Below are 20,995 nucleotides of genomic sequence, written 5' to 3'. Positions count from 1 at the left end.
TGAAACATGGGCAAGAATGTAAATTTCCTTGAGGTCCAAACATTAACTGCATGATAATAATAATTAATAATAATGAGGACTTTGTATAGCGCCTAATCTTTAGAAGCTCTAAGCACTTTACAACATTAGACAACACCTATAAGATAAAAAAATATAATAATATTATTACAAAAACAAACACCATGAAATTAGAAAAACATTAAAATATAAAAACACATTCTGAGAATATTTCAGGTAGGAAACATTATTAGGTCTTTAAGCTTGTTCTTGCAGTCGAAATAGGTGAGTTCTGAGAGCCCTCTTGAATGTGATCTCTGTGTCTTTGTGTCTAAGTTTAGTGGGCAATTCATTCCACGTTGCTGGGCCCTGGTATGCAAAAGAACGCTGTCGATATGACTTTTTTTCATAGTGGAAATAATGAGTATACGATTGTAAGAAGAGGAGCGTAAGTATCTTGCTGGTGTGTAGACATGGGTGAGATCGGATAGGTATGTTGGACTAGAGTCCGACAGTGAAACGTAGCACAGAGAACAAATTTTGTGTTTGATTCTGGATCGAATGGATAGCCAGTGTAGGGTACAGAGTAGAGGGGAGGTGTGCTCTGATTGTGGTACTCTAAGTATGATCCGAGCAGCTGTGTTGTGAACTTTTTGAAGTTTCTGGAGTAGATATTGAGATGAACCAGACAGAATTTAGTTACAATAGTCCAGTCTTGAAAGTACTAATGAACACACAAGAGTTTTAGTGGCATCAACTGAAAGATATTTGCGAATTGAGCTGATGCGTCTCAGCTCAAGATATACAGCCTTGCATATGTTCATGACATGATGGTGCAATATAAGAGTACTGTCCAGAGTAACACCTAGGTTTCGTACTGATTGTGTGAATTTAATTGTTTTTGCGTTGCTGATATTTATTGTTTGAGGTAAAGGATGTAAATGAATAAGTCTTTGTGTTGTGATCAGAATGGCCTCAGTTTTATCATCATTCATCTGTAGCTTGTTCCATGTCATCTATGATTTCACATCAAAAATGCACCTCTCTACACCTTCGATGGTAGCATCAACTTCAGCTGGGTGGCTAGATTTGTATATTTGGGTGTCACCAGCGTACAATTGGTGAGACACTGGATGATGATCTATGACACTTGAGAGCGGCTGAGTGTACATAATGAAGAGAACAGGTCCAAGAAGAGACGCCTGTGGAACACCACAACATAGATCAACTGGGCTGGAGTGTATTCCATTTGCCGATACAATTTGTGTCCTGTTGACCAAGTAGGACTTGAACCACAGTAAGGCTGTATCATGAATGCCAAATACATGTTGGAGACGGTGAAGTAATATATTATGGTCTATTGTGTCAAATGCTGCAGACAGATCAAGGAGGGTGAGGACTGTAATCTTTCCGCTATGCAACGCAGAGAGAATGTCATTAACTACTTTTAGAAGAGTAGTTTCAGTACTGTGGCAAGGGCGATATGCAGATTGTACATTGCTAAAAAGACTGTTTGAATTTAGATGAGATACAAGCTGGGATAGAACAACCTTTTCTAAGATTTTTCATATGAATGGGAGATTAGAAACTGGGCGGTAGTTTTTTAAATCGTTAAGGTCTAGTGTTGGTTTCTTCAGCAGAGGCTTTAAAATGGCAGTTTTGAAAAATGATGGGAATTCCCCGGATGAGAGAGAGGTATTAATAACATTATTTAGTGAAGGCAATACTAGATCTAAGCACTCAAGCAGCAGTGATGTTAGAATTGGATCAAGTTCACATGACTTTGGTGCACACTTCATCACGATTGTACGTACAAAATCCATAGAGACAGGTTCAAATGCCGCTAATTGTTGCCGCTCAAATTCTGTATCCCATCTGTATGGTGACGACGAGTCAATTGAAATTGTGATGTCAAGCTTATCTCTAATGGTTTGTACTTTGTCACGGAAGAAATTTGCAAACATGTCCGGAAGGTCGACTGGAGCGAAGGTCGTTGGAAGTGGTGTTGATTTATTCCTTGACATTAGCTTGTTAGTAATCTCGAAGGGCTCTTTGCAGCTGGAACTTTCCATGATCTTAGTAGTGTAGTGGGCTGATTTCGCTGCATGGACTATATTTGTGACATTCGTCTTAGCGACTTCATAGATTTGCTTATGAACAATGAGACTGGTGGAAAGCCAGAGCCTCTCAGCTTTACGGCGGTCTCTTTTAGCAGTGAAAAGCTGGTACCTAACTCTGCTATACCATGGAGAACACTTTTGAATTGATACTCTGCACTTGGTAGCTGGGGCATGTTTGTCAAGCAATGAACGCAGACAGTTATCGATTAGCATACAAGTGGCCTGCAATGTCATGCTTGCCTATGACATACATTTTGTGTACATAGATTGGCACCACTTCACTGTCAAAAGGCGGACACAACATAAACAATACACTTCTCGGCTTAACAAAGTTTTCCTATTAAGAATGTGTTTAATCAATGTATGCAAACAAATAGTACATAGTAAATCTTTACTGTGTGGCAGACGCACTAGAGCCGGGTAACACATTTACTATCGGTATACGATAAGCGGGACACATATTGTGATCACAGATCGTAGATAAATGTCTCCAACAGTGGAGCAGTTTCGTTATAACTACCACGAATAGCAGAAAACTATAGACTGGTTGTTGTTATGCAAGCCGAAATAGTTTGTTATAATAGTGTTACGAGGTTGCTTAGTACATGACCAGCTACTCTCCCATGTAATTCTGAGAACTAGGTTGCTTTAAACGCACAAACAAAGCAATTTGTGTTTTTTTTTTAAAAATTCAATTGTGCAATGTTTTATGCCTAAATCTATTTGCGCAAATGTGGTACTTAATCATATATAATTAATATTGTGGCAAAAGTTAGACTCAAACCATTAACTATTGATTTTCAAGCAAATAACTTCAAACAACTAGTGTCCGGTACTATTATCATCATTACAAGTCAGGATACAGATTGATTTACTCTGTTCATTCGGTAAAACAGTGTAGATATATTGTATTATCTATCACTGCTTATGATGATGAGAACATAATGTTTATAATTTTGTTTGCTATAGAGATCTCCATGGAGCAGAACTCATTTTATCAGATATAAATGTTTGTTACATTTTCAGTCGTATGGACTTTCCTGACAACGTTTTATTGATGTATCTATGAACAGTAAGAAAGTAAGGAAAATGGTCTAGGTATTGTAACATTAAGGGGTGTATTTTATCTTTCAGACATATCAAAGAAACCACTCTAGGTCTGAAAATATCACTAATGCATAAAAATATATAGATGCCTTTGTTCTCGTGCAATATTAAAGACAGTAAGGTTCTAGGGAGTTTTCGTTTTTCACAAAGGAGTAAGGAAAGTGGTCCAGCACTGAAACTGTTATTTTATCAGTAAATTAAATCATACGTGTACGTTTGTGTATTTGTGCATATATACATGCAAGTGACCTACTTTATAATGTTTTCAAGGTCTGCCTTTGTCAAGTATCCTCTCCCCCTTAAGTCATTCATATTGAACAACAACTTTGTCTTCTCTTCAGCATTACCTGAGAAAGTAATAAAATGTCTGAATTGATCCCCAAACAAATACCGTGAACTGAATACTTGTAAACGACTTAGAAACTAACATAGCTGGAGACCGAAACTTTCTGCGGGAATTAATGTTGCTACTTTTAAGAATAATATCAATCTATGAAACTGAAATAACAAACTTCAATAAAATATAATTTTAATATCATGGATCTATTTGTCATACCCTGATATATATTTCCAATATGTGTCATTTATATCATCCAAGTAAATTTCGGATTGTCTATTCTAGAGAGGGATGAGAAATACTATAATAAATAATTAACATAATGCAGTGAAAGATAATTATAGAAGTATTAAAATGTGATACAAGGTAAGTTCTGTACGAAACGAAACACGAAACGAAGCACTGGCATACACCAAATATAAATATACAAAATATAAATATACGACAAAAGCTTTGGAGCTGATATAAAAGAAGGTGTGTTTACCTCTGGCTAGTATCAGAAACACGTCCATGAATTCTTGAAAGCTGACAAAACCATTTTTATCTTTATCCGCTATGAGGAACATGTTTCTGACGAACGTAGAGTTGGGTCTTAGTCCTAGAGCATCGGCGAATTCGGTGCGAGTTAATTGAGTTATTGGGATGTCATTGGCTAATTTGGAATCTAATTGAAGGTTTACTTCCTCTTGAGACTCCTACAAAACAATAGAAAACAGCAACCGTATGTACGGAAAGGTCCACATAACTTATATTTGTAGTTTGAAGTAAACAATATTGATCTTGAAAGTAATAACATAACAAGCCGGAAAAATAAATTATTCAGAGTGATACAATCCATTTTCAAGTGCTTTAAGATTATTTTTAGTGAAACAAAGTTTGAGAAAAAAAAGTTACATATATCCTGCGGTAAGAAATATTTTCCTTTCGAGTCCAGTCATTTCATGCGAAACCGTTGTCAACGTATTTTCCTCTAATTCAAAAACATCATCTCTTGAAGATAATAAATAAAACAAACGTTATCATCTAGAAAATTTAGATATTTCCTTAGTTTAGCTCAGTTTAAAACGTATTACCTGTTTTACTTTGATCTTACAACGAATGTGTGTAAATGGAAATTGAAAATGTATAAAACGGACAAAAACTTTCTTAATAAAATGATTGTGAAATATACCTGTAAGCACACCATTCTGAAAAAATTATCCAGTAACTTTTTCCTTGTTTCCTTTGTTTCTGCGTCTTTCAGTATTATGGCTTCAGAAAACCTGAGCCTTTTGCTGCTTACTCCGACCTCCTGCAGGAAACTTTCAAGCTTGCAGACAAACTTGTCTCTGTAACCTTCGTCTGCAAATCGAAGGATCTGTAAATATGTAAAGGATATAATGACTTTAATGTATGTATTAAAATAGTCCATATGCAAACCTATTTTACTTGTGGTTACAATAGTTTGAGGTATCAATATAGCAAACATTTTGTACCTATTAAATAGTGCCAATTTATCACAGCTAGTATATCTGATTGTACGGATGTGATCTTCCCGCTAACTCTATGGCAAAGTAGAACATGAAAAAATGTTTTTTTTTTTTTTAAATAAGGTCCAGGCACAAGGAAAATGTGCATACTATATCATAATTTTATTATGTCTATTTAAATTGAAAAGGAAAAATTGCTTGTCTTTTAACAATTCTGTTATGTGACATTATATAATAAGCAAACGCATACACTTATTTCAATCAATTAATGTCTTATGATATACAGAAATCTCTCGAAAAACAGTGACGGTAATATTGTATTTACTATAATTCATAGTTGAATGCCAATGTGACAAACAGTGCTTATAAAAGCGTTTTCGGTCATAACTATTTCCTCTTAACAGTATTCAAAAAAATAAGTGAAATTTGTCAGTTTCGTTGGATGTAGCTTTCCATTTGAAGTTACATAAAATAAGTGCTATCGAAACACGCGAAAGTTAGGGTATATTTATCTTATCAAATATTTCATAAAGAACAAAAACATCACCCAGCAAAACTGTAAACATTAGTCTCGTTCAAGTCACTATACACCAATGCTGTTGACGATTAAAGAAAAGTGTCTTTGAAATGTGAACTTAAGTTATTTCTATTACAGTCCTTGTGAATGGTTCACGAGAAATTGTTAACCCAACCTTTACATGTCAGGTCGAAGGGAAAATTCAAACTACCCCACAAACAAAAACTGGAATTGCTTGCTTGATTAAAATGAAGAATTTAACCATCTTACCAGATCTATTTCTCCTGTCACGCGAACGGATATAAGCGTTCTCTGTCTGTCGTCAGATTCACGTATATGAATCTTCTCTGTATTTAGGCCCAAATCTATCAATCGTAGCGGCTTCTTAAGAATGTCCGTGATATGGATCTTCTTTCTGCCCAGGTTAAACTTGACCTTGATTTTTCTTTCACCTTCTTTAGGTCCCGTCCATTCGGTCACTGTGGAATCAAATTGTTAAGCATGGGAAATTTTCAAGATGTAGTCATTAGCCACTCTAAATATGGAAATGAAGGCAACTTGATGCAGAAATACTTCTTTGAACAATACGTTCTCAACGGTACTTCAATCATCCTGCCTTTTGAATCTCTTTCTGATGTTGCAATTCATAGTCTTCACAACAGCATAAATACATTTAAAGATCCACGTTCAAACCAAGACATTAGCAAGGCATGTGGTTCCAGATGAGAGTAACCTTATGACATTTAAGGAGGCCGCTCAACTGTTATTGCTACATTTGTCAAATATAGTGATCGATTTGTTCCAAGCATCATATTTCCTACAAAAAGTGGGGACAAATATATCTTTAGTAATGGACTTGTTCCTCTACTAAATTGTGTGAGTAACTTGTTAAACATTGTTATACCTTGCATTCGTATAACTATTTTACTACCAACAGCCTAATTAATCATGTTCTATCTGCCTTAACACCTAAATATAAGCTCTTTTACAGTTGTATGGTGTTGTTAATGACCTTTGCAAGAAACACAGCGATGCAAATGATATTAAGTGGTATGTTATGATATTAATAATACTTTCGACACATTCTGGTATGACAGTATCCTCTAGAAAATACGAAGTATAGGAATCGGTGGTAGATTATTGATATGGTTAAAAAATATATTTTTGATAGGACTCCAAATGCTGTTATATAATGTTGCATTTCAGATGAGCACATTGTCATAGCTTTTCTTTGTCAAGGATCTACTCAGACCAATTTTTAATTCTAATTTATTATACTTAACTCAACCCACAATAAAGGTATTTGCTGATGATAAATTCTTGTCAATAATTGTGGAAAATCCAGCTTTGGCTGCTTGTGATTTACAAGACATAGACAAGTTCAACATATGGTCCGATTCATAGTTAGTACAGTTTAATCCTAACTAAACTAAATCAATGACCACATTAAAAAACTATATGGGTAAATTAGCCACTATATATAATGAATGATACAGATTCTAGGTATGTGAGTTCCTATAAACAGCTTAGCTTAAATCTTGATAAAGCTCCGTCTCAGCACAGTCAACGCTGGAAATAATCACCAAACCATTGAAACCAATTCTAATCTGAAACTTGAATGAACATTATTTGATTTTCCTTATATCGAGTAGACAGCAGTGCTTACAAAACAGCAATCAATATGAAAAAGGTGAAATACAAACAAAAATAAATTGAAGCATAAATAATCGTGTCTTAGAAAAAAAAAGAAATTGCGTATTGGCTAAAAGGAAAGTTTAGTCATATGCTAGAATTTTAGAAGAAACATAATTAAAAAGGCTTTCAATGAGACGCTTCAAACATACAACTATATAACGATAAACACTTTGTTTCAAAATGTACTGTAGCTTGACCCGTGTTTACATGATAATAAATGTGTAGGTTTGTAATTGACTAAATGCAGACAGATATCAGTTCTTCGTTCAAGGAATGATATGACTTTGGGTATTGTCCCATTAGAGGCCAGGATAAACCTTTCATATATTAATTTACACTTGAATTGTGGTCTAGATCTGGTTTTGTTGTAATACTGCATAAGTGAGAGATTAATACAACTTTTATATTCAAGAATGTTTCTACGTTGTAGCTCATTAAGCAATTATTGTTCGAAAAACCATTCGTCATTAGTCAATAATTGTTCATATGGTGGAGCAGAGACATCAATGCATTTTCGTTTAGACTGCATCAAATATTGTGCTTTTATGAGCCATTCAATAGAACATTGTTGTATATTCATATACTTGCAATCCAACGAGGACATAATATGCTTTGTCCATAAGCATGAGTTTTGTATAAATAGTATCTATTTTTTATCGCATATTATCAAAGTTGAACTTAGAAACCATTTAGTACCCTCCTCTTTTCCAGATAGGGCTAGTATTTTCAGATTTTGTCAATAAGGGGGTAGAGCGTTGCTTGTGCTAATAATTCTGGTAGATTACTGATTAATACAATGAAGTATTTTATGAACAATTATGTTTGAAGATTTAGGTAGCTTCTGTTGCGTATATATACACTCCTTGCTTGCATACATCAGGCGCTTTAATGAAATTTTGGTGTTATTGATTACAGCAGTATACACACATTATGCCAATTTTTATTTAATTATTAATTTTCTCGTTTGGAGTTAGAAATAGAAACAAATGCGAAATCAGGAAAACGGCGGAACATTAACCAAAGGTTCACTTAGAGTGTTCTGAAAATCAAAATGACAAATCACTAGATCACACATATTTTGAGGCGTCTTGCTCTCGTGCACCAATCAAGAAAACAATGCGGCCGATTTCAATTTCACTCTCTTTTTCGCTTTCAAATCTGCAAGTATCGAAAATAGAGAACTTATTTCTAATTTATTTCGTCAGAAGTATACGATCGTAATTTGTTTAGAATTGCATAGAATTCAAGTATAAATTCCCCCAAAACGTAGGGATGTGATGCCCATCGATTACTACGACTGCTGTGAAGAAAACCAATGAAGATGAAGAAATGAATTTGACATACCACCTTTCTAGTTATCTTTTGCCAGCATTGCATTAGCTCATGAGAGAGTTTGGATTGTTGTAGCTAGTGATGTGTCTGGAGCCGTGCCAAATAACTGACTTCGGGCGTGTGTGTGTGTGTGTGTGTGTGTGTTTGTTTGCTTGTGTGCGTGTGCGTGCTTGTGTGTGTCCCCCAGATGTTTTGTATAGTGTGCTATGTACGTTTGTGAGAACTTAAGTGGCTTTATGAGTTAATTTATTTTTCTTATATATATATATATATATATATATATATATATATATATATATATATATATATATATATATATATATATATATTTATTTATTTATTGTTCTTGTTTGATTTGTTTAGTAAGAACCGAAAAGACTTATATTTATAAATCTTTCAGTACATTGTCTAGTACATTGTGTTGATTTATCGGATGTGGATGGAATGGACAGTGTTATGAAAAGTCGGTGGGTAGTGGTGGTAGTGGAAGATAACATAATTTAGCCGCAACCTTTGATGGAAAGCTTCTGAATACGGGTTATTTAGTGTTCTGTAGGGACCGGTAACGATATAAAGAACAGAGAACCGGAAATTGCATTTCGCTGTGAAAGGCAAGTCTAAAATGGATCTTTAGGTAAGTGATAGAGAAATATAATTCACTCTTACACTGAAAGGTGTTAGGGTCATCGTCGTTTTTAAGGAACACCCGTCTTGCGGCCTGCAGCTTCCTCTGACGACATTTAGCCAGCACGATAAGGACTCCAATAGCAACTGCACGTATATAATAAAACTGATGTATCAAATGTAAGAAATCCGAAAAAAGTTCATACAGGCAACAAAGGAAGAGTACAGTTTTGATATACAAGCTTGCAAGTGTCTACATAAATATCGTTAGAGTAGTGAAATCCTGAAAAAGTTGTTTCATGTTTGGGAAGATACATATTTGCAGTTAAATAATTTATCCAAAATAAATGTAAATGTGTTACAACAAAATGCTATTTCTAGTCGTTAGTATCCTTCATCTAGTTTTATAATAATAATAATAATAATAATAATGATAATAATGATAATAAAGTAACAATAATGTATTATTATTATTATTATTATTATTGTTGTTGTTGTTGTTGTTGTATGTTTGTGTTCTTCTGAGTAGAATTTGGGGTAGTGATAGATTTTCGGATTTCTATAAATATATTATGGATACAACTTTATATCGTACATGGTTCCTGCAAATAAATTATCTAAAACTATAAGAAGAACCAAATATAACGAGTACTTTCGTCAGTTGCATGAAATAAAATAGAAACCTCAGATTCAGCAGGCGTATATAGTTTGTCTACTTATGCGAGAAATGATGCTAACTTGTTGTCAAGTAAGAGAAACTCGAAGGAAACCGACGGTATAACGTGTTTTCTACCCAAAATATGACAACCAGAACTCATGCGACCAGACAAATAAGTAACCGAATGACTGATAACCTATCTAAATAAAATAACTAACTGGATGAATTGCTGCTGATCTACTAGCATATTAAATAACTGGCTGACACATTAGTCAATTGATAGCATAACTATTAATCTAGATAAATACCTACCTAAATATATACCCACTCATCTTTTTAGCTATCAACGAATACCCACCCATCTATTTAGCTAACTATCAAGGAAACAAGGAATCGAAACTTTCAAAAGAGATATCAACATATATTATTTTTCTCAACCTAATAACAACCTAAAAATAAAATAATCTAATACTCATATCGGTCGTTGCGTAACAGCGAGTAAACAAATAAATGAAACGTGATACATGGGCGCTCACTTACTGGGTATACAGAACCCGAGTCCAACAAAGGTGAGAGCGAAGGACACTTCACTTCCAGAGAAATAGTCGTAGTGTTGTAGAGGGGTGCATTTCTCGATTACTTCAGTTCCATTCAACGTCTCGTTTCCGTCAGCAACTAGCTGTTTGGGCTGTGGACAGGGACCTACGTTACAAGGAATCATGTAAGTTGCGATATATATATGAATATATACATACATAAATGCATACATACATACATAAATACATAAATGCATACATACATACATACATACATACATACATACATACATACATACATACATACTTAGATGACAGTAACATTAAATTCATATGCCTATTGATATTCTAAGCATCCAATATCTGAGCATAACGGTATTTCGACAAACGTGGCTGACCCATAAAGTTTAAACTCGTATGCAATCAACTCCATGCATAATCTTGGCCCAGTGATTAATGACACCAACATATAGAATCGATAAAACAGGTATGATTAACGATAAATTTATTCAGTTGTGATCATGACACAAGTGGATAAGGACCCAGTCATGTTCGTAGAATTAAAAAATCTGTATATAAGGATCTACAACTAAGATCTCAAAATGCACCCATACGGAAATACCTGTCTCCCCCTTTCACACTCTAATCGCCCATATATATATATATATATATATATATATATATATATATATATATATATATATATATATATATATATATATGGGCGTTTGTTGCGTTTGTGTGTCCATTAGTGTGTGTGTGTTGTTTTTGCGGGTTTAAAATGATTCTCAAGGTAACATAGGCTATACATGGTGGCCAGGATAATCGGTGGAGGAACAAACCCCGTTAAGATCAACCGACCGACGGGAAAATACTAATAAGCTTTGTCACATACCCACATTGGCAAGCACGAGATTCGAGCTCACGCTGACAGAGGTTAGATGTCAGTGATTCAAGGCAAACGCTTAATACCACTTGAATTACCATTAACAATTTCAGTGAATTTTTATGCCGCAACGAGAAATTGGGCTGCAAAAGTTATCATTGGCCCGACTACTCTACACTGATAAAGTTTATTTGCGCCTTTGCAGAAATACAGAGGAAATCATTATTGTAGTTTTACAAAAGTTATGAAGTGCAAAGGATGTATTTAATATTTTACATCCAGAACGTTAGTATTTATCAAGTATATATCGATTTAAAGTACACGATATCTGTGCATTTCGCCGCACAGGTGGCACAGTAGTTAGAGCGTCCGCCTCTGATGCGGAAGTCGCGAGTTCGAACCCTGGTCAAGTCATACCAAAAAGTTAGATAAATGGTACATCACTATAAACTGCCACGCCGCAGACAGTGTAGCAATATGACTGAAAAATTGTTAAAGCTACGTTAAAAATCCAAAATCACACACACACACTGTACGCTTCACTAAGTGTAGCTTGCATGAACATACAGTGGAAACATCTAAATATATTGAAGCTGACGATTCAAGGATAATAATGTAAATCCTCGTCTTATGTCAGTACTCACTATCCGTTAATAAGAACGGGTTCCGTTGTATATCGTTGGGTCCAATACGCGTCACCTTGGTTACTATGTCATAAATGGTAACATTTCTTATTTCTTCTATTTCCTCTTCTGTGAATAGCCTGATAATAAAAGGATGACTATGTTATGGTCGGCATGAGACGTAGAGATGACAATGTTTATTAAACATATTATATTTTAAACAAACTGCCTCTTTTGGTGTATGCATAGCTAAGAGATCGAATGATTTCGATTTATTTGCTATGTCCTCAAACAGGGGACATGTGGTGAAAAATAAAAGTTAGGAGAGTCGGTAATCAAGTAACATAATTTATCCAGATGAATATGTGGAATAATAGGTGCATAAGTGTTTGATGGTTCCATCCGTATAGAGGTGCAATAAATTAGTTGAAAATCCAACATTTCTCTGTAAAGTATGCAATACAAACCAAAGATACTATCCCATCTTAGCATAGCTACATAAGATAATCCAAATATATGAGTACATCTTAGTAAAGAGAGCAAAGGTTGTTATTGTTGTTGTTGTTGTTGTAGGGTTTAACGCCATTTTTCACCACACGATTGGCATTAAATGGCGGCCAGTATAAATGGTGGAGGAAGAACCCTGGAAACCCCGGAAAGAACCACCGACACAACGAGAAGCTACTGGTAAGCTTTCTCACGTACCCAAATTTGCCGAACCTGAGACTCGAATCCACGCAGTTCTAGTCTCGGATTCGGCTAATGTGGGTATGTGAGAAAGCTTGCCAGTAGCTTCTCGTTGGTCAGTGGTTCTTTCCGGGGGTTCTCCCGGATTCTTGCTCCACCATTAATACTGGCCGCCATGTATAGCCTATCGTGTGCTGAAAAATGGTGTTAAACCTGACAACAACAACAACAAATCCACGCAGGCAGAGGTGAGACGGCAGTGATCCGTAACGGTCAGTGCTTTAGACCACTCGGTCACTCGGGGCCCCTGATAGCAAAGATAATGCAAATATATGAGTAAAACTAGTAAAGATAGCAAAGGTAATCTAAATATATGAGTAAACCTTAGTAAAGAAACCAAAGGTAATTCAAAGATATGAGTAAACCTTAGGAAAGAAATCAAAGGTAATCCAAAGATATGAGTAAACCTTATGAAAAATAGCAAAGGAAATCCAAATATATTAGTAAACCTTAGGAAAGATAGCAAATCCAAAGATTTGAGTAAACGTTAGGAAAGATAGCAAAGGGAATCCAAATATATGAGTAAACCTTATGAAAGATAGCAAAGGAAATCCAAATATATGAGTAAACCTTAGGAAAAATAGCAAAGGAAATCCAAATATATTAGTAAACCTTAGGAAAGATAGCAAAGAAAATCCAAAGATATGAGTAAACGTTAGGAAAGATAGCAAAGGAAATCCAAATATATGAGTAAACCTTAGGAAAGATAGCAAAGGAAATCCAAATATATGAGTAAACCTTATGAAAGATAGCAAAGGAAATCCAAATATATGAGTAAACCTTAGGAAAGATAGCAAAGGAAATCCAAATATATGAGTAAACCTTATGAAAGATACCAAAGGAAATCCAAAGATATGAGTAAACCTTAGGAAAGACAGCAAAGGAAATCCAAAGATATGAGTAAACCTTATGAAAGATAGCAAAGAAAATCCAAATATATGAGTAAACCTTAGTAAAGATAGCTAGGGTAATCCAAATATTTGAATAAATCTTAGCAAAGATAGTAAAGGGAATCCAAAGATATCAGTAAACCTTAGGAAAGATATGAAAGGAAATCCAAAGATATAAATAAACCTTAGTGAAGAAAACAAAGGTAATCCAAAGATATGAATAAATCTTAGTAAACATAACAAAGGTAATCCAATAATATGAATAAAGTCAATACAAAAGTATAGCTGTTCCAAAAGATCATGTGGAATATTCACAATAAAGTTTCTTTACGATCTCAACGATATACAGCTGCATGCTAAGTTTAGCTGACATTCAACAATATTAGTTACAATAATGCTGAGGAAACACAATCCAGCAGTTCAGTCTTGGTTATAACAATACTGAAGAAATACAAGCCAGAAAGTCCGTCTTTGTTAAAATAACGCTGAGGAAACGCAAGCCAGAGGGTCAAACAGTCTTGTATTTAACCTCTGTAGATGATGTCGTTAGAAGTTGGGAATCAAATTCGATCAGGGGCACATAAATAACAAGCAGCAAGCTAAATTGGGTTGCAATACAGCAAACCTTGATAAATGTACGTTGTGGAAAGCAAAGTCAGGAAGACAAAATGTTTGAGTAACGGACAAGACGAACGGCATTATATTATTACTTACGCCATCTTCATTGAACGAGGCTCTAATTAACATTAACAATTATTATTCAGATTTGTATTGTAATACAAACAAACAGCGGATAGAACGTAATATAGTAGAAGAAACGTCGCTAACAACACGGAAATTGTGGAGTTAAAAAAAGAGTATGCGTAAGTAGCGATATCAGATTCAAACTACATTGAGTGGTTAAAAAATGGCACACGATATCCTCAGCGACAGTAAAGAATGTGGAATGCTTGCCAGCGGCCATATGTGATACTAAACAAAAAAGTTAAGAAACGCCAACACAAAAAATTCAAAATAATTTAAATAAAACGGCACGGAAAACTATACGGTGATATTGTGAGACGAACGACTAGTAAATACTCTGGTGACAGTACATTACGAGAACAACGCCTAATTGTCGAGAAAGGCATTTGATAAGCAATCTACTTTTTGAAAACGAAAGTGTATCACTGGGCTTTGCAAAATTAATGACACCAAAATTGTAAATTAAGTTGACATAATCACTTTTTTTCATTGTGTGTATGTTTAGTACAAATTTTGCAAAGGTTACGGCCATGTACAAACATCTCAGAAAGGTGTGAAGTCTAAAACAATAAACTGATAGCCAAGATTCAAACTTTCGGTTTAAAAGATTCAAGTCTTATAGTCTGATAGTCTATCTTTACATCGATAATCAGTCAATAATGGAAATGTACAACGTATATCTTTTACAAATAAAGATAATTCGCAAATTTAATTTATAACAGTGAAATACGCATTTTGGTACATTGGTTTAACAACACTATATCGACACAAGTGATAAAATAAGCTTACCCGTTCTTGATGTTTTCAAACCAAAATCTGTCACCATTTCTGATCCTCAGGAACTGGTCTAGGGTGATAGTACGAAAAGTTTCTCCCATACCATCAGGTGTTGTCTCCAACAAAGACCCTGGAAATAGGTCCACGTTATCCGGTTTTGATGCATTTCCGTACACCCGACGTAAGTTTTCGATTGGCTGGGAATGTTATACAAGATTACTTCAAAATTAAAATATCTTTGTTATTGTCAACTTAATTTTGGCAGAGTATACGTCAGAGGCGAACTTGTGCATGTGTGTCATTGTTGTATTAATTCTTTACGATGTTATTTTACTACGAGTACATTAAAATAAATAAAATAATGACACCACCTTAGAACTTATATCGGCACACTACAATCTAGATTTAATGCACTAAAGACAATACAAAATGCCAATATATTTATGATTAAACAGTGAACAGATCCAATTACATTATTCTATAACTATCACACTTGTCCATTCCTATCTTGAATGTATGACTGACAAAAATAGATAAGTACCCCTTGCATATACAAGCTCCCATTATACATGGAAGTGTTGATTTCCTCCCAAGTTTGTCTCCTAGGTAACCCATATGCCTCCCGGATTGTGTTATAGTCAGATAGTCCATGATCTCGCGCCCGTTGGATGTTGATAGCTACCAGGTCACGCCGAGAAAACTCTAGGGGGCCAAACAAATGTTCTAAAAAGAAGAAATGAAGATTTACAGGTAGTAGTATATCAATTATAACATTTCTAATTATATTCTTATTACTTAGGGTCAAGAAACATTTTGTACCATATTAACGTACAACAGGTAACCTCATCCAGTACTACCCTACCAGTAAATGCATGCTTCACCAGAATTGACTTTAACGTTAAGTAGACACGCAATCACCCGATGCGCGGTTCTCCAAAATATAAACAAAAGCCCCATTACGGTGTCTCCTCAAACATTATGCTTCTACATCATGCACGACTCAGGACATGCAGATAGCAAAACACTGACCTACATGCCTTTTGTGTACCCAAAGCCGTATGTTTTATTTCCTCCCAAAATGGACGAAGTGGGAAACCAACGAACGCAAACAAATTTGAAACAATCACCCTCCGAAAGAAAAAAAAAAACGTCCTCAAATTATATTGCTTATAAGCTTTGTCACCGTCTTGCAAAGCTTCACTCCAACTTCCATCTCTCTCTCTCAACCACTACAGCTTAACCACGCATTCTTTCCAATACCTTCCCTAGAGCAGCTACTGATTGAGTCGAACACCAACGATCAACTTAAAATGTACACTGAATGAAATAAATCAGATTGTGCAGTATTAAAAAATATTTAATTTGATAATGGCTTTAACATTGCTCTGAATGGCATATCGTTCCGTACACCTAAGATTTGAGAGACACGTTAGTTAGTCAGGGCAAAGTTAAAACCATTCTCAAATAAAAGAACAGTTGGGAAATCAAGGCCTTGTGAAGCATATCTGCAAGTAGAATCACGGATAAAAAGTTCAACATTCAGAAGCAGTCTATAACATCCAACACAGATACTTTGATTTACGTCATTCAGTGCAATATATGCCGCATCCAATATGTCAAAAGACACATTGCAATAAAACACGGACAACCCCTAGTGGTGGAATATTTATATTCCCTGGGCTACACTTTCAATGATTCAGTCCTCACAGGAGTCAAACATAATATCAAAACGGGGCACATAAAATATGAAATCGAAAGAAATATGTTGCATTTTAACAGATGCAAACATTCAAGCCCAGCGGAATCAATCAAGTAGATTCCATGTGTGCAACACACTACGCTAAGATAACTATATATGTAAAAGCTACAAACATAAATAAATTCAGCTATAATTAGCTGTCTCAATCTCCTGATCTCAAATTCTATGAATTCCATACACAAATTCAAATATAAAAATTGCATACATTTTATTTTATTTTAATTTTAGTCAAACCACAACTTTGTATCATTACTTTAGAACAAAACTTGCGTTGGTCATAATTGTTTGACATTTCAACAAAGTACCGTATTCGGGATAAACATTGAACTAGAGAGTTGTAGACCACCTAATCGACGGCGCAAACATTATATTGCTGCCGTACTGGCTTATATCATCAGTTAGATTCCTTTGTTCTAATTATATCGTTTATGTAAATATCTAGAGCCAAACATCATATATAGTCTGTAAATCATTTTGTTTCGTTCAAGTCTCATTTGTGTAATCGTCCTCAGTAGCTTGGTCCCTTTGTGAAAAGAATAGTTTTATATAGTTGTATTTCCAGAGCGATCGGATCGCTTTTACACAGCTGTTAGTGCTCTATCTATCTATCTCTCTTTATATATATATATATATATATATATATATATATATATATATATATATATATATATATATATATATATATATATATATATATATATATATATATATATATATATATATATGGTGCTTTCTGCTATCTTACTTCTCAGATCTGGAACTACAATATGGTCCTCTCTCTCCGACAGTGTAGAAGCCATGCCCATCAATACCTCATCAAAAGCATTTTGTTCTGATAGAAATTCCTGTCAAAGAATACTATATGTTTATTCAGAAAATAAACATTCACACTTTGGCGTTGAGTTATTATTAATGAATCTATTTATATTTTCTACACACTGATCAACCTATCATATTATCAATAGTACTAACTTTGCATACATTATGTCTAAATTACAGGTTATAATAGTGGAGATAGTGTACCCGAATGAGAGCATAGAGCTTATGAAAAGGATTAAATTAAATTTGCGAGATAAAACAAAACAGTGAAGGAAGCAAATACGCTTCGAACTCAATTAGAGTAGTGATACATATCAGATACGCATCTGATATATAACCGGAAACCTACAATGTCAAGGATGACATCACTTGGCAACGATAGATAAAGCTCCCCTTTTTCAAGTGACTGGGACTTAAGTGACTGCAATTTCAATGTAGATAGACACTTTGGTAATAAAACATCTAGGCGCAAAAGTGTACAACTATTTTTTAAAAAATAGCGAGTTTGAAATTCGCTGTCGTGCGCAAATCAATTGAGCAGTATATTGTGAATATTTTATGATGCTTTCACGTATCAAAGTGCTATAACATACATACATACATACATACATACATACATACATACATACATACATACATACGTGTGTGTGTGTCTGTGTGTGTGTGTGTGAAATACATCTCTACTTATAACTGTTTCAATGTTTTTTGGTGGTGCTATTTAATAAACACATAGACCTTGCGTCAAACTGAACCTTTCAATAAATACATACATACATACATACATACATACATACATGCATGCATGCATGCATACATACATACATACATTTAATAACAACATATTTTATCTCACAAGTCGCGTGCTATACGCCTTTACTACGTCTTTCTGATAGAAAATCGCAAGATTACAGCTTGTAATGTCAGAATTTACTCCATTATGTCATATAGGGCAAAACTGTAATATCCGATGCATTCATATTAATTTCCGAGTACAATCACTGCGCTGTTTCGCTGTTGCATTTAGATAATTGAGAGATCGTCATGTGGTAAATATAATTATACATGCGTGCTCACTCCTGAAGAAACCTATGAATCTCATTGTTGACCTAGTGTTATAACTTGACCTGGTGTTATAACTTGAAATGAAAACTCGTATAAGATCAAATCTTTACCATAACATTTATTTGAAGCCAAAAAGCCCAACCGCACGTGCAATGTACTTTCCACGAAATGATCTCAAGATAGTTTTCTCTCATGTAAGACACCAATAATTTAGAGTCGAATATAAAACGTTATTCTGAGTAAACAATATCAATAGGGAAGTAATCTTTCAATCCATACTTGATGTTTTGTGTTAGTAACATTTTGTTTAATATATACATTATTGTTGTTCTGCGTAAAGTTCAATGTACCGACCGATGCGAATTGAAATATATTGCGTCCCTTTCTCATCTCTAACAGGATCTTTCCACTTTAATGATTAATGTCACCTATGTCTTGTTTCTGTTTAGATACATAGGTAGGCATTATTCGTGCAGTTCTAGAAAGTCTATAGATCGTTAAATTTAGACTTTTGTTTAAGAGTGTTCATGGTCAGTCGTTAGTGTGCCACAATGTATACATACCTGTGGGTTCCAAAATGCGTTGCACATCCGAAGAGCGTGAACGTTACTTGGAGATCCGGGTATATTCAGTTTTAGTGTCTTAAATTCACACTTACTGTCTCTGCAAAGAAATTGTCAGGTTTACTGCACGCGCATTTATATTTCCCTCAGAATTTTTTTCCAGACAAATTTAAAAAGTATTCATGTACATAACATCTGGATGGGATCTTTGTGAGAGATTCTACTGTTTAATTCGTAAATTCTACCTTGTTTTAAGCAAAGATAGTTGTAAAGTATACGAGATTAGTTAAATAGGAGAACTTAGAGAACATTGTTCAAACTGCATGCTTCTTGGACAGATCTAGATGAAGGTGGAGACTAATTCTTGTAAAGCTGTTAGACAAAGAAAAACCTAAAATCAGGGTGTTTTGTTGGTTAGTTCTGTTATTTTACTGAAAACAAAATGAAATGTGTCTTAGTGAAAAGTTTATGAAGCATAAAGGGGAAATTAAGCGAAATCATAAAACTGACTAAATTGTTAATAATGGAAACTCTTGTTCCGATATTATATACATGCCATATGTACCAGTCATGTTTTATGCTGATACCTGAGTCTCTATATTCACGCAATAGAAAACGAGAAACCATTCATTGATGATTTCAATATCGAATATGACAGCAACATATGCTTCTACCAGTGTAAATACTTTTCAGTGATACGGTGATACAAAATCGTCATACAATTTGCAGCAAAACGGTTGGAAGTGGTAATTATAATATTTCATCATTATCTTTGTATGCAATTATGTGAATCGTGTCATTTTATGTATAATTCTAGGTTATTTGATTAGCAATGTTTTATAGGAATTATATGTAAATGTGTCTTGTAATATTACTAGCGAGCATATAGCGTTCTTCCACACATAATGCAGATGCATCAGTTTTACCGTCTGTGCTTGCTTATAAGTCTATTCTAATGCAATTGCATAGACACGCATCTGCCTTCATATCATGCGCCGGTAGATCTCGGTCAATGCAGTTTGTAAGGAGTAATCAGTAGAACAACCAACATATAACCTAATTTGACGGCACAGTATGTGACCGCAGATCAGGGTCTATGTTGCTTGGATTGGACTCGACTTATCAGCTAGTATGGACGGTATACGTTGTAGAAAAAGGATCATGAATGCACAGTGAATGAATGAATGAATGAATGAATGTTTACGTTAAATTGGAAAATACATCCAATACCAGACAAACAATACGTGCTCTAATACAAAGAACACCCTTATATTATGGCCAACATGGAAAACGGACCTAATGCCAAAGATTATTGAGCGCTAAATATGAGATAGACACTAAGCAAACTAGCAAGTCTGGTATGTAGATTGTAAGCAAACTAGTTTGTTATATGGATTTTTGCGCATGAGCATTTATATAACTTAATTAATATGAATAATTGAAACACAATCTAGAACGTAAAAAAGGAAAAGGTATATTAGGAGAAAAGGAAAGTCGGGTATGTGGTTGAACTTAAAGGTTCATATAGGCCCGTTAGAATTGTGAATGAGTGAGTCAATATTGTTTTCTTCAAAATAATTTGCAGTGGTAATCTTTGAGTGAATAGTCTTTCTTTAAAAAGAAATAATGTTCCAATCAGTATGGATGAATATGCTTATTTGTATCAAACTTTTAGTTTTATTCTTGTATTTAAAAAAACGTACGAGAAAGCACATTGGGAAACATTCGTGACA

General features: G+C 34.6%; 1 protein-coding gene across 2 annotated transcripts in view; it reads right to left on the bottom strand.

Moving 5' to 3' along the window:
* Nucleotides 1–20,995, bottom strand: part of LOC149801860 (dual oxidase 1-like) — a 57,117-nt gene that overhangs the window by 16,061 nt on the left and 20,061 nt on the right. For both annotated transcript variants that reach the window (XM_089956228.1, XM_089956230.1), the window contains exons 9-19: nt 19,263–19,362; nt 17,564–17,663; nt 15,601–15,782; nt 15,072–15,256; nt 11,923–12,041; nt 10,397–10,558; nt 9,241–9,345; nt 5,818–6,026; nt 4,733–4,918; nt 4,046–4,256; nt 3,478–3,571 (exon numbers count right to left, since the gene is read on the bottom strand). In XM_089956228.1, the coding sequence (XP_089812354.1) occupies nt 3,478–3,571; nt 4,046–4,256; nt 4,733–4,918; nt 5,818–6,026; nt 9,241–9,345; nt 10,397–10,558; nt 11,923–12,041; nt 15,072–15,256; nt 15,601–15,782; nt 17,564–17,663; nt 19,263–19,362 (1,653 nt within the window). The remainder of the gene's footprint in view (nt 1–3,477; nt 3,572–4,045; nt 4,257–4,732; nt 4,919–5,817; nt 6,027–9,240; nt 9,346–10,396; nt 10,559–11,922; nt 12,042–15,071; nt 15,257–15,600; nt 15,783–17,563; nt 17,664–19,262; nt 19,363–20,995) is intronic.

The sequence above is a fragment of the Sinohyriopsis cumingii genome, chromosome 4, assembly GCF_028554795.1.
Source record: "Sinohyriopsis cumingii isolate HCF-2022 chromosome 4, ASM2855479v2, whole genome shotgun sequence".
Taxonomy (NCBI): domain Eukaryota; kingdom Metazoa; phylum Mollusca; class Bivalvia; order Unionida; family Unionidae; genus Sinohyriopsis; species Sinohyriopsis cumingii.
The sequence above is the reverse complement of the archived record's forward strand: the minus strand, read 5'-3'. Positions and strand labels throughout refer to the sequence as shown.